Source organism: Lycorma delicatula, chromosome 3 (assembly GCF_047948215.1).
Source record: "Lycorma delicatula isolate Av1 chromosome 3, ASM4794821v1, whole genome shotgun sequence".
NCBI classification, from domain to species: Eukaryota; Metazoa; Arthropoda; class Insecta; order Hemiptera; family Fulgoridae; genus Lycorma; species Lycorma delicatula.
Window position 1 is genome coordinate 139,826,532 of NC_134457.1, and position 15,707 is coordinate 139,842,238.

Below are 15,707 nucleotides of genomic sequence, written 5' to 3' on the forward strand. Positions count from 1 at the left end.
ATATCAGTGTAAATGTGTATTTACACATGCTTTCCTTTCAGTAAATTAACAAACTTTTAATAATATTTTCTTTTCAATAAGCTTGTGCCCCCAATTTAGTGTTATCACGCCGTATTAGGGAAGGTATGTGGTGCTTGACATACAGTACAATGTTTATTATCTATAAGCTTGTAAATTTAATGTAGATATTCACCTGTTTCTTTGGGAATCTTTTTATGACAAGATTAAAAAGTTCCAAAACAGATTTTTCATTATATTTCATTATTTCTGAACTTGTAATTACATGGTGTTCCATATAAAACGCAGCCCATCAATCACTCATCCATGAAATTTCAAAAGTCAAGCTTACTCCCCTACTCATTACTGAAATGGACTCGTCCAACATCTGAACATCGCGGCGATGCAGTAGAACACTACCGATAGTAACAACAATGCAATCATAATGTTCAGTGTATTGCTAGAGACAAGATGGTGCTTTCACTAGATGAACGTGTTTTCATTGTTGAGTCGTACTTCAGTACGAAATCAGTGGTTGCAGTGCAAGATTTGTTTCACCATAAGTACCCAGATAAACCAGCTCCTAACAAAACATCAGTATTAAGGTTAGTTGCAAAATTTAGAGAGACTGGTTCTGTTAATAACAAGGAACACAAAAGATCTGCGTCAGTGTTGAATACAGATACAGTCACTGAAATCAAAGACCGATTACTCGCCTTGCCAAATAAATCGATCAGACGTTTGTCTGCTGAAATTAATTTGTCTAAATCAACTGTTCATCGGGCGACCAAACAATTACAATTACGACCTTATCGCATTCAAACGGTTCATCAACTTCTTGAGCCCGACAAAGAAAAACGCCTACAATATTGTCAATGGTTCCGTCGATTTCTGCGTGAGGGAATTATTGTTATGGATTCGTTATTTTTCACAGATGAAGCACGGTTTCATTTGGATGGCTACGTAAACAGCCAAAACAGTAGAATTTGGAGTGCTGAAAATCCCCATGTATATCACGAAAAACAATTACACCCGCAGAAGTTGGGCGTGTGGTGCACGATATCGCAGAAGAAAATAATCGGTCCTATTTTTTTCGAGTACACCATTAACGCAGAACTATATCAGGATATTTTATTTCAGCTCATTGCACTCTTGGAAGAGGAAGACAGACACTGCTGGCTACAACATGACGGTGCGACATCACACTACGCAGGTTCAACTTCTGATTTCGTTGAGGAATTCTTTGGTAATCGTGTTATCGGTCGAGGCATGTGGCCACCAAGATCTCCAGATTTGACTGCGGCGGATTTTTTTCTATGGGGTTACCTCAAAGAAAAAGCCTACAGCAACAAACCACGAACACTTGAACAATTGATAGTCAATATTGAACCAAGCTGTATTAAATATCCAGCCACAAACTTTGAAAAAAGTTGCAAGAAACTCTGTAAAAAGAATTGAAGCTTGTATTCAAGAAGATGGCGGCCACTTCCAACATTTACTATAAATGTAAGGTAATGGATGGTAATAATAAAAATTACATTTACATTTACACATGCCTTTTCATTATTTCAATACCTACCAATATAAGATTGGGTTGCGTTTTATATAAGACACCCTGTATAAAACTTATGATTATAAACATATAAATACATAAAAAATGCACAATTTATCAAATAGTGTATTATGCTGAATAGGTCAAATGCTGTATTATACTGAACAGCTTTCAGAACCTCAAACTGGAATGCATTTGTGAATGTAAAACAAAAAATTAACTGTACAATTCATAGTATTAAGTCATCCTCAAAAATGCATTTCCTTGTATTTACAGTAAAAAACTTGTCAAACTTATCCTTTTGTAAAAACTCATAATATCTTTACCATTTTTCAAAGTTTTTTTTTTTACACTTTAGTTTGACAGTTAAAAATAGAAACTGGTTTAGGCATATAAAATTAAGAATAATAGTAAATTCAAACAAGTAGGGCACTATTAAGAATAACAAGGAATTTTATCAGTTCAACAAACTCTGTTATATTGGAGATTATATTGGGTTGGTGGATTTTTTGGTATGTTGAACTATTTACATTCTGTCACTGCATATTTAGAAAAAAAAAAATTAACAAGGGACAATCATTGTCACCACACATCAGTCTTGTAAGAATGAATTACAAGGATAAGTCAATTATTATCCGCAATTTAGTTATATTTTTGTTTATGTTGGTAGTACTGCCATGTTGCGTAGAAGACGCATGCGTGGATTAATTGTTGTTATGCCGGTGCAGGTTTGATGCTGCTAGGTTAGTTCCATTATCGCTGCCCTGCCGTTAACCATGGCTGTTCCGCTTTCTGTTTGCACCAAAGAAGAGCAACGTTCAGTGATCTGTTTTTTGTGGTTGGAAGGTGTATCAGGGGGCGAAATTCATCGAAGACTTTCAGTACAGCACGGGAACAGTGTGTTGCCGCAACAGAGTGACTACAAATGGATTGAAAAATTTAAAAATGGTCGCACAAGTGTTACCCACGACGAAGGAGCTGGACGACTGTTTACCACCACAAATAAGGAAAACATTGAGCATGCACGTGACATGGTTTTCTAAGACAGACGAGTAACTATTGATGAAGTAGCTCATCGTCTGCAAATTAGTCACGGTTCTGCCTACGAAATCATTTACAACAGACTTGGGTTTCATAAAGTCTGTGCAAGATGGGTCCCAAAACAACTCACACAGTTGCATAAACAAACGCGCTTGGACATCTGCCAAAAACATTTGGATCACTATAGTAACGAACAGGACATCTTCTTAGACAGAATCATCACTGGTGATGAAACATGGATCCATCATTACAAGCCGGAGAGTAAACAGCGCAGAGTATGGAATGGAAACATCCAAATTCACCCTGCAAAAAAAGTTCAAGACTGACCCATCTGCAGGAAAGGAAAACTGATGCTTACGGTTTTTTGGGACTCACAAGGCTCAGTACTGGAACATTATGAGCAAAATGTGTACGTTACAGTGAGATGCTTACTGCCAAGCTGAAGCCTGCAATTCAAAGCAAATGCTGAGGACTGCTGTCGAAAGGTGTTGTGTTGTTGCACGACAATGCCCGTCCAAATACTGCTGAAACGCTCCAGAAACTCAACTTTGAAGTACTGGCTCAACCTCTATATAGTCCGATCTTGCCCCATCTGACTACCACTTGTTTGGTCTACTCAAAGAGGCATTAAGGGGCCGTCGATTTATCTCAGACAAAACAGTGAAAGAAGCGGTGCATTCCTGGCTCTCAGCTCAACCGAAAACCTTCTTTTATGAGGGCATCAGGAAGCTTGTGCAACGATGGACCAAGTGCGTTGAAATGCAAGGGGACTATGTTGAAAAATGATGTACATGTAAGTTTCCATTGCAGATAATAATTGACTTACCCTCATACATTTATTTTGGTTAAAAATTTTTTTGATTAATGATCATAATTTTTTATTATAAAATGAAATGGAGAGTTAAACGAATCATTTTATTGAATAAGCATTTTTCCTTCATTGCGTTTATGGAAATTTTAATTTTAATTTCTAGTAATAAAATATATAGTGCTAGATACTACCTCTGTGGTTCTAGGTTCAATTCCCAGATAGGCAAGACATTTTTCAAATGCTACTAGATTTATTTTCATTTATTAGCAACTGTAGTTTGGGTGTCACCCTGTTGTGACTGTGTAGATAAATGTAGGTTATTTTACCAAAATGTAAAATTAAAAAGAACCAGAAGAAGGCTCGCAGCCATTATATACATTAATTTATGAGTAATGTTTACGAGCAAATGAATATTTTTGCAATAAAAGACTTTGATTATTCGGTTCAACTTCAAAACTTAATTTAATAGATCTTTACTCTTAAGATTTGTGTAGTCCATCATCAAGAGCAATGTACATGACATTTGAATGGCAGATCGGTTTTAATTGAAAGTACACAGTATTTAACCAGCAGCCCTAACCTCATATAATAATAAATTTAACATCTTATCTCACTTTTAGATAAAAAGTATTTTTATGTAATATTAATAAAAAAAATATATTGCACTATTAAATTAACTACACACATAAATGAAAAATTTGTAAATATTTTTTTGCAAATAATTTGTTAACAAAAGTCACAGGAACTAGTAAGTAGTAAAAATAAAAAGGTCCAAATACATGGAATTTGGATTTCTGAAATTTCACAGATTCTGAAATCCAATGTATAAACCTCAAAATAAGTGTAAGATACACACTACTAGTTTTACATTTATAGTAAAAATTTATATTTTATGAAGGTGGATTTTTAAAATTAAAAATTAATAAATAACATCACAATAAGACCAAAAATCAAAAACAATTGGCCAGATTTGGATCCAAATAGCAAACAGTACTACAGATGAACAAAAAAAATTTGCAATTGACTAAAAAATCTTGAAATCAAATGTCAACACTACTGATTAGAAAATTATACATAAATACTTTCTTACCATTATTATTGAAACAATATAGCTTTTTTTTAACTTAGTATACAGTTATTATATACCAAAAATCAATAATTACATTTATTTCACCAAATTTTACTTCTAAAGTAAAGAAGAAAATTAAAAACCTGTTCTGAACAAAAGGAGGTTTATACAACTTTTATAACTAACATTTATACTTTTTAATAAACATTAATAATGAAAGCAACTTTAAAACCAAGTAAAATTATACCAACCGATAAGACATATATTTCATCCAGTACAGGATCAATTGTTGCACGCTGAGTAAAACCAGCAGCTGGTAAAGCTGTAACATCTCTCTTTGCTCCTTCCGATATGTGTTCAACGTCACCAGTGTCAACATCATACGAAAAAAAGTCATTGAGATAATCCTTACTTCGTTGGCCAGCAAATATATATAATTTTCGATAAATCTAAATTAAAAAAGCATACATCAAATTAATATTAGCTTCTTTAAAAAAATTACCATGATCAATTATAATCTTGATATTTTGTTTCTTTATAAAATATCTTACAATTTTTAAATAATTATAAAATATAATATTAACAGCATTATTAATTTTTATTATGGTACAAATAGAATTTAAATAAGTTTGTAAGGGTGTATATAAAAATAGATGTATAAAAACAGATTAAAAAACAATACTTTTTCATTTCTTTTAAAAAGAAATTTATTATTTCAAAAAACCCATATTGTTGCTTTAATTATTTTGTATATGTTCAAGAGCACATTCATAACAACTGCTGTCATCTGATGAGTATTGAAAAAAAAATTAATAAATTCAAAATGAAGGAGGGAAAACAGCTGCTATCATCAAGTTATTTAATAAAACTGATTTCCTACTGCTAGTATTGTAAATATTTGGTTAAACAATTTAGTTACTTGTTTAAATGTAATTTAAACTGAAATATTAAATTAAATATATAATTTCTATGATCCAGTTATTGTGGTCAAATGTTATTTTTGTTTGCTTATTATTATTCTTTTCTTTTTTCTTTCAATTTGATCTCTAAGGTCATGCTAACAGAACTCAAGACTTCTTTCTTTTCCAAAAAAAACTCCATTTCATCACTCAATTTACAATTTTTCTTCTTCTTCTGCTCTTCTGGAAATTCAGATTTATCAATCCTTTTTTCAATGTGAGTCTGCTCAGAATTCTGCTTTCTGAAATACTGAGCATTTTTAAATCCTTTTCTCTCCTTCTCTAAACCACGCTATTTTTCTTTTGTTTAAAAAAAAAAAAAATTTGAAATTAGTTTAATTAATCTGCTCTCATTTATTCTATACAGGTGTCTGTAAAATGTTATTCTTCTTTTCTCATGGTATATTCAATTCTTTTACATTTTTATAAATTTCACTTGTTTTTCTTTATTTATAAAATTGTTTTTAATTTTGGACCGTGTATTTTTATTAAAATTCTTTTTTCTATTTTGGCAAATTTTTTTCTGAAAAGTTTCGTAAACCCTCTAATCCATATATAGCTTCATATAGAAGTATTACTGCCTTATGATGTCTTGGTTTGTATTTTTAGAAAGGATATCTTGTCATATATATCCTTTATTAAATAAGCTATTCCCATCTCTGTACTCTAGTCTTTTATTCCAGTTTCATTCTAAGACAATTGGTGTTATACTATCTTCTAGATATTTAAATTTTTGTACGCTTTTTAATTGTTTTTTCTTTTGAGATTTCAATTGTTGAGTTTTTTGCTATCTAACCTCTGTTTTTTTTTTCAATAAATTTAAAGCCCTAGTTTAGCACATTCTTTTAATTTCTTCATTTTAATTTTTACTTCATCTGTATCTTTAGTAGGCGGGAAACTAAACTGTCTGCAAATGCTAACATATTCACCTTTAGAAATTATTATTCTTCATTACACTTAATACAAATTTAACTTTTAAATGCAGTAAGCAGAAACCCAATGTAGGATTTTAAAAGGACCCTACAGTAGTAGAAAAAAATATATTATTGATTATGGTAAATTCATAAATCCAAGTCAGACAAAATAAAACAATAAAGAAAGAATAATACGTATGTAAAGGACTATTACCAAGCTTCAGGTAAGACTCTCTGATGTGCAAGAATATGAATTCTTTCTAACTATTTATTTCTAACCACATCAAAAAAGGAGTTGATTCCTTATTAGATCTGTATGTACAAAGGTGAATTAAATTTAAACGGTAATTTTGCTAATTTACACAGCAAGCAGTTTCGAGCTAGATGGCAGAGTGGGGGGATAATGTTGAGTAGGGGGATGTGTTAGAGAGGGAGAACCAGCTTGGTTAGTTCCTCTACTCTGTTCTGTCATCACTACAGCCATGAATGAGCAACAGGTTCCATTGTCTGTTGCACAACATATAATCATAAAGTTTTTAACTAATGAAGGTATTAAACCTACAAAAATTTTAACTTGCTTAAAGGTACACTTTGGGGACGCTACACTGTCCCACATCTGAGTGTATATGTGGGCCAGACAATTTAAGTGCAGGCAAGAAAGTGTACAAAACGAATATCATGATCGACACCCAATGTCAAGTCTCACTACTGACAACATCCACGCTATTCAAGAGCTTATCGATGGTAATCGCCGATTCACCGTTGAAGAAATCACATCAGAAGTGGATGTTGGTTATGGGAGTGCTCAATCCATTATCACTGATCATCTTGGCTGTAGACAAATTAGTGCTCAATCGGTTCCAAGGTTGCTGACTGAAAATCAAAAACAGGTCAGGTTGGAGATCTGTGAGAGACTTCTGAATCGATTTTGGCAAAAGAAAAGGGGACAATTTTTTGAGGCACATCATCACATATGATGAGACATGGGTCCATCATTACACTGTGAAGTCAAAAATGATGAGTAAGGAGTGGTGAAGGAAGGATGAGGGCTGCTCAGAGAAGGCCAAAACCCGTCTGTCAGCTGCAAAAATTCTTGCAATTATTTTTTTTTGACTCAAGGGCAGTTTTTACTCATTGATTTTCTCCACAATCAATGAACGGTGAATGTGGCTTACTACTGCCAGCTGCTACAGTCAATAAAAGCTGCCTTCCAAAACAAAACATGATGGGGTATGCCCATCAGAGATACCATCATTGTCCATGACAACACCAGGCTGCACACCGCAATTTTGACAAGGGATAAATTGGAAAAAATGCACTGGGAAATCCTTGACCACCCCCTACATTCCAGATTTGTCCCCCTGTGACTATTTTTTGTTTGCGCCCTTGACAGAATTGCTTGGAGGGAAATGATTTGAAAACAATGTAGACGTCAAGGAGCGCGTGTGCAATTTGGTTGACGGCTCATCCTTAAACATCTTATGAACAAGGAATTCCAAATCATTGGCAAAAATATGTAGATCATGCAGGAGACTACATAGAGAAATTATGAAGTTATGAATTCTGTATTTTATTAATCAATAAATTTATAAAAAAAAAATTACCGTTTATATTTGATTCACCCTTGTATTTATTTATTTTTCTGATGTTGGTTAAAATTTTGTTGTAAGTTTATTTTGTAGTGGAAGTTTCTCTGGTGATTCTGTTATAAGTTTTCCAGATAACTTAGTATATTTTTAAAATAAAAAATTATGTTATCCTTAGGGAAAGTTTTAACTTGTTTTTTCTTTCTTTTCATTAGAACTAGATTTTTTCCTGTATTCTGTTGAACAATAAATCCTTGCATTAAATAATAAAAACAATTTAATGGAGAATAAAGTTTTAACTTGTTTTTTCTTTCTTTTCATTAGAACTAGATTTTTTCCTGTATTCTGTTGAACAATAAATCCTTGCATTAAATAATAAAAACAATTTAATGGAGAATAATTAATTAATGGTTGAAATTATTTAATTTCATTATGTAGAAAAATAAAAATGCATAATTAAATAATTAAAAATTAATAAATTCAAACTTACAGGATGAAATAACATTGAATGTCCAACTCGTGACCTTAAAGCTGAAGGGTTATTTGTGTCTTGACTCTGAGTTGGAGAATCTGCACAAAGATTTCTCCATGTATTTGTTGAAACATGGTATGAATAAAGACCAGAAAATACTGGTTCAGAAGTTCCTACCAAGCCAACACAACCAGATCTATCTTCAGATACTCTAAGAAACAAGAAATCAAGATGAACTATCACATATCCTACTTTACAGCAAACTTAAACAAAATTATCATTGAAAATTGCTCCATAATATGTATATAAATATAATACATAATGCATTACTACATACAAAAATAATATCTGCAATAAAATCTAAGCCATGTCTGTTGTGATATGCTTCTTAACTCTGTTCGTTTATAATATTAGATAATATTTCACAGCCCAACAGAAGAATCCATATAGAAATACACATGTCTACTTATTTTAGTAGGTAGATTTAAAGTGGATCTGTCAGTAAAGATAAGGTACTTTCTCCCAACAATCTTGGGAGAAATCTGGCTGTAATCAGTGACTACATGGTCAATGTTACAAAAATAAATTAAGTTTTTGTAGGAAATAAAATGTACTTTTATACCATATTTGTTTCGTTTAACAATCTCTTTTCATTTCTGAGTTATGAGTGATCGTGTATTATATTTCAGCTACACCTCATAAAAACAGAGGTATACAGATTAACCACGCTCAAGTGAACAAATGTAAGAAGGTCACAAAATTTAAATCAGCATAGTGTGAAAGTGATTACAGAAAGGAACTTTTAAAATTAATCAGCATTTAAGAAATTAATCCACAAACTATACTAGGAACTTTATAAGGAGTAACAACCAAAATTAAGTAAACTACTACAAACTATCAGTTTGAAAAATCACTACTACCAATAATGAAATTAAAACAGTGAATTAAAATAATGAATACATACCCACTCTGAGGCATCAACACTCTTCCCCCAAACACATATATAGTCCTAAGTGCAACATCCATACACATTTGATGATCAAATATTAGATATGGTCCACCAAACATTGATGTGTCCTCTGTTATTAACGTCCACTGATTACTTTCAATATCATAAACATAAAAATCGCTCTGTAAAATAATGTCATCTATTAAAAACCAGTATATAGGTAAACATTCAATTTAAATGTATTATATAACATATATAAGGGTGAATCAGAAATTTACAGGAGTAGGTCTAAAATAATATAAAAATTTACCTTCTTTAAAAAAAAAAGGCACCATATACTTCAAAATAAGTTTTCTTGGAACATACGTATGTAGTAATCCCAAAGCCTCTTTCACATCATAAAAGGCATCAGCTATTGGTAATTTTTTTCCTGAAAGCTATACAATACTGCCAACAATTTTTCTTAGATGTCTTGTATATGTCAATGTGGCAACCTTCCTATTTTACTTTAATTTTTGGGAAGCTATATCAAGGTGGGCTAGGTAGTGAGATTAGATAAGAGAAGGCCACAATATTGTTTTCATGAATAAGCTGCACTATTTTGTAGGAGATGTGAGGAAGTTCATAGTGCATCAGCTATTTCAGTTTTTCCATACTTCTGTTCTTTTTTATTATGCATCTCAGTAAGTCAGAGAAGAACTTTTGGTGAATAATGACCTTACTGTCAAAACACACTAGCATGCACTCTTATAATTTGGATATCATCTTCGATCTTGGCCTACGAAACAGGTTCTTTGACTATAACTTGCTTTGTCTCAGGATCTTAACCATAAACCCAAATTTCAACACACATTATGATCCTAAAGATAAATTATGGATTATTTTCCATCTTTTGAACCTCATATACATAACATGCTGCTGCTTTTGATCAAGTGACTACATCCGAGAGGTAAGCATTATAGCAATGCAATGAATGTTGAACTTTTTGGTTAAGTTTTTTATCAGGCTTACAGACTTCATTCATGGCATACAATTTTCAGAATGTGCCAGAATTTTCTCCATATTTTCTGGTGCTTTGCCAGAGGTTGGCCTCCCTTAGTTGTCTTCAACTGGCATTCATAACACATTACGGTCTTGAAATATGTATACCTGCACAATTCTGTATACAACCTAAAGAATTTTTTTTAAATCTGACAAAGCATTTAGAAAATAATTTTATGTAGTTAAGAGTAGCAAAATTTCAAAATTAACAAAAAATTTGATGCAAGCACTTATTCAAATTTATCAGCCGTCATAGGTTGGTATTAATACAAGGTTATATCATGAACTACTGAACATTATCTAATCATTGTGATACTACTAAGCAAACTGACTTAGCAAGCAATAATAAAAATGTTCTGCATGCCTTTACTGTAAAGTGCAATTATAGCAAATACAGTTTGGGAATTTCTGATGCCACTACATAAAGTACAAAACATATTTTTTAATATTATGTAATACATTATATAATATACTAATTTTTGTTGCTTTTACCAAAAATAATTACAAACCTATTAAGAATGAAAAAACAGCAAATAGTAATTCAATTTTAATGCAAATTAAATTAATTAAAAAAATATAATACAAAATAATTATCTGAATTAATAATTAATTAAAATAAAATTTTCTGAGAAAATTTAGCAATAAATTTAAAAAAAAATTATGATACAAGTATAATCACTAGACATTAGCTACTAAAAATGCCAACAAAATGTAGCAAAACTAGACCACCCAACATTCTTTAATATTAGTGAACTGTGGAAAATGCTTTAACAATTATGGATTTATTTATTTGAATTTTAATTCAAATACTATTTTAATTATTATTTCACAACCTTCTATTATTTAATAAAAATAAAATTAATTTATTAATTTTGTTAAAAGTGGAAAACCTAGATTTTATACATTTAGTAATCAGAAAATATCTGAAACTTTAATTAGATGTCTGTATTTAAGCTGTCAGTTACAACAGCAGTTAAGTGTATAAGCAGCGAAAGAATAAACTGTTGTAGTTACCCTAGCACACTGATTGTACATCAATTCCCCTTTGTAGGTTTATTTTCTTCAAAATAGATCTTAAATGTTTAAATTTATTATTAATATGTAACATCAGATACTATTTAAATTAAGTTTCTATATACTTTACATTTCAACTTAGTGATATCAACAGAATGACATTTCTAGATTATCTACACTTTAAATCACCTGGTTTATCTAAAATTCATCTACTCCAGATGAGTGTAGTTATTGTGAAATCATTTTTACCTTATAGTACACTCAATCTTAAGCAGAGCACTTCAAATTTTTATGACATATATCAAGCAAAAAAGAGATAGTAAATAGAGCATACAAAAACTTTAGAAAATATCATGATTATAAACTCTTATCAACATGGGGAGGTCACTCATTATACTACTTAGTCAGCATTAAAAGGCTAAAATAAAATGTAATGAAGGACTTTTATTGCAACTTAAAAAAAATTTATTACTGACCTTAAGATTTTCTGGAGTTCGGTACTGAGCATCAAGATATCTACCAAGTGTAAATATTTGTCTCCTCTCTGGATCAAGACACAATTTGTGACAAGAACGTGCACTTGGTCCACCCTGAATGCCAAGAAAAGAAAATTCTATGATTTAGTAATCTAATAAAATAATACACATTATTATATTGCATTACTATCTAAAAAAGGATAAATCTTTTCTTGAGTGCTGACTACTAATCACATGAATACAATATTAAATATTCTTTTTTTATCAGAACAGATAAAAAAGAAATCATTTATAAATAAAACATCATAATAAAATTAACTAGGAGATTGGTGTAAGAGTAGATTACTACTACATTCAACAATACTCAAAAGTACACTTGTATTGACAAGTACAAGCCAGAAACAATTAATACAGGTGTAATAGTGATTTACTTTTATTTCAGTTTGGAGTTACAACAATTTAACTACTAATTAGTGAATGTTTACTGCTTTTGGAGAATACAAAAGAACTAAATCATAGAAATGAACAGAAGAGGTCAGTCACTGTAAAATATTTTCAAAATCAAAAAAACATTTTGGTGTGTGACTCTATGTATTTTGTTAATGCAGTAGATTAGACAATTTACATTTCTGTAAAATAAAGATTGTAAAGTACTGTAGTATCATGCTTTTGCTTTTCATATTTTTTAACGATGTATGTGTCATCAATCTGTAAACCTACTTTTATTTCAGTGATGGAATTGTTATTTATAAATAATGCAATGCCATATCAGTAAAGAAACACTGGTAGTACTACTCTACTGTTTAATGTTCTTCACATTTTTTTCCCGAATTTTTTTTTTAAAGAGGGACGTCATCAAGTACAAGAAAAAATAGTCAAGTGATTTTGAAAATGATATTTATAATATTGCTTGACAGGAAACAGAATACAAAATGTACTTCTGTTATGTAATGAATACCACCAATTCATTAGTTAACAATAACAATAATTTTGGGTAATTTTGAATTGTCTGATAGTTTTGTTATAATCATAATGAAAATTTTTCTTGAAACTATTATAAAATTGTTATACTGATTTAATACTGTGTAAAGTTTTAAAGAGGTCTAACACAATAGGTCATTATTTGGCAGGAATAAAACTAAAAACATCCTTTTAAATGTAATGTTTTGAACAAATAAGTAAACAATTTAAATTCATGGCTAAAAATTTACAACTTCTTTACATAAAATAAATTTTAAAAGTATAATAATAATAATCAGAAAAAACTTATTTAAATAATTGTTGATCAATAAGAATATATATTAATTTAATAATTACTTCTGCTTCTGTGTCTTTAGAAATAAGTCTCCACTGCTTTGATGGAACATGATAAGCCCATAAATCACTAAGGTCTTGGTTACCATCCCAACCACCTAACAAGAATATTGTCTCTGTATGGGGATCCATGCACATTTGATGACCTCCTCTCATACCCGGCTGTGGTCCTTCACTCTGCAATGGTCTCCATATTGCACGATATTCTTGTTGTGATATATAAGCACTGAATAATCCCCCTAAAAAAATAACAATAAAAAAGATTTTAAACAACCATAATGAATGATTAGTATTAGTGCAAAAAAACAATGAATAAATAAATATTCTATTCAGTCTAGTTGATAATCAGAATGCACTTTGTCAGTTTATCTAACTCTAACCCTCAGATTTCTTTAAATGCAAGCCCTTTTAAATATACCAACCAAAGTTTATTTAAAACTATTTATTTGGTAAATAAAACTTGTGCAGTTGCTCAAAAATTGACACATTTTAAAAATGTCAAATCCATCTAATTACAAAATATTACTCAATTCACCAAGGCTACAACATAAAAGAAAGACAAGTTTTATCACACTTTCTCAATATAAATATACTGGAACAAAGAATTTCAATGCTAGTTCAATAACACCATTACTTGAGAATTATGAAGGCTGGACAGATTACTGTTCTATAAAACTAAAAAAATAGAAACAAGGGAGCTTTAAAAAAAGATTAGGCCTTCTGAGGCACTGGCAAGATATCGATTTCAGAGCAACAACAAAGTAAAGGAGTTGTGCACAATTAGCCAGAGATACATCCTTTTTTTTTGTCTTCAGTCATTTGACTGGTTTGATGCAGCTCTCCAAGATTCCCTATCTAGTACTAGTCGTTTCATTTCAGTATATCCTCTACATCCTACATCCCTAACAATTTGTTTTACATATTCCAAACGTGGCCTGCCTACACAATTTTTTCCTTCTACCTGCCCTTCCAATATTAAAGCGACTATTGCAGGATGCCTTAGTATGTGGCCTATAAGTCTATCTCTTCTTTTAACAATATTTTTCCAAATGCTTCTTTCTTCATCTATTTGCCACATACCTCTTCATTTATCACTTTATCCACCCATTCTACTAAAAATCTGAAGCCTAAAATTGCTTCCCTTGTCCCTATACTTTTCCTGAAACCAAATTGGTCTTCTCCTAACACTTCTTCCACTCCCCTCTCAATTCTTCTGTATAGAATCCTAGTTAAGATTTTTTATGCATTACTAGTTAAACTAATTGTTCTGTATTCTTCACATTTATCTGCCCCTGCTTTCTTTGGTAACATGACTATAACACTTTTTTTGAAGTCTGATGGAACTTCCCCTTTTTCATAAATATTACACACCAGTTTGTATAATCTATCAATTGCTTCCTCACCTGCACTGCGCAGTAATTCTACAGGTATTCCGTCTATTCCAGGAGCCTTTCTCCCATTTAAATCTTTTAATGCTCTCTTAAATTCAGATCTCAGTATTGTTTCTCCCATTTCATCCTCCTCAACTTCCTCTTCTTCCTCTATAACACCATTTTCTAATTCATTTCCTCCGTATAACTCTTCAATATATTCCACTCATCTATCGACTTTACCTTTCGTATTATATATTGGTGTACCATCTTTGTTTAACACATTATTAGATTTTAATTTATGTACCCCAAAATTTTTCTTAACTTTCCTGTATGCTCCGTCTATTTTACCAATGTTCATTTCTCTTTCCACTTCTGAACACCTTTCTTTAATCCACTCTTCTTTCTCTAGTTTGCACTTCCTGTATATAGCATTTCTTAATTGTCGATAGTTCCTTTTACTTTCTTAATCACTAGCATTCTTATATTTTCTTCGTTCATCCATCAGCTGCAATATATCGTCTGAAACCCAAGGTGTTCTACCAGTTCTCTTTATTCCGCCTATGTTCGCTTCTGCTGATTTAAGAATTTCCTTTTTAACATTCTCCCATTCTTCTTCTATATTTTCTACCTTATCTTTTTTACTCAGACCTCTTGCGATGTCCTCCTCAAAAATCTTCTTTAACTCCTCTTCCTCAAGCTTCTCTAAATTCCACCGATTCATCTGACACCTTTTCTTCAGGTTTTTAAACCCCAATCTACATTTCATTATCACCAAATTATGGTCGCTATCAATGTCTGCTCCAGGGAAAGTTTTGCAGTCAACGAGTTGATTTCTAAATCTTTGCTTAACCATGATATAATCTATCTGATACCTTGCAGTATCGCCTGGCTTTTTCCAAGTGTATATTCTTCTATTATGATTTTTAAATTGGGTGTTGGCAATTACTAAATTATACTTCGTGCAAAACTCTATAAGTCAGTCCCCTCTTTCATTCCTTTTGCCCAGACCGTATTCACCCACTATATTTCCTTCCTTGCCTTTTCCAATGCTTGCATTCCAATCTCCAACTATTATCAAATTTTCATCTCCTTTTACGTGTTTAATTGCTTCATCAATCTCTTCGTATACACACTCTACC

At 31.4% G+C, this 15,707-nt stretch overlaps 1 protein-coding gene across 2 annotated transcripts in view; it reads right to left on the minus strand.

Moving 5' to 3' along the window:
- Positions 1-15,707, minus strand: part of muskelin (muskelin 1) — a 70,465-nt gene that overhangs the window by 19,877 nt on the left and 34,881 nt on the right. For both annotated transcript variants that reach the window (XM_075360672.1, XM_075360671.1), the window contains exons 6-10: positions 13,199-13,434; positions 11,882-11,995; positions 9,366-9,532; positions 8,420-8,612; positions 4,722-4,919 (exon numbers count right to left, since the gene is read on the minus strand). In XM_075360672.1, coding sequence (XP_075216787.1) covers positions 4,722-4,919; positions 8,420-8,612; positions 9,366-9,532; positions 11,882-11,995; positions 13,199-13,434 — 908 coding nt within the window. The remainder of the gene's footprint in view (positions 1-4,721; positions 4,920-8,419; positions 8,613-9,365; positions 9,533-11,881; positions 11,996-13,198; positions 13,435-15,707) is intronic.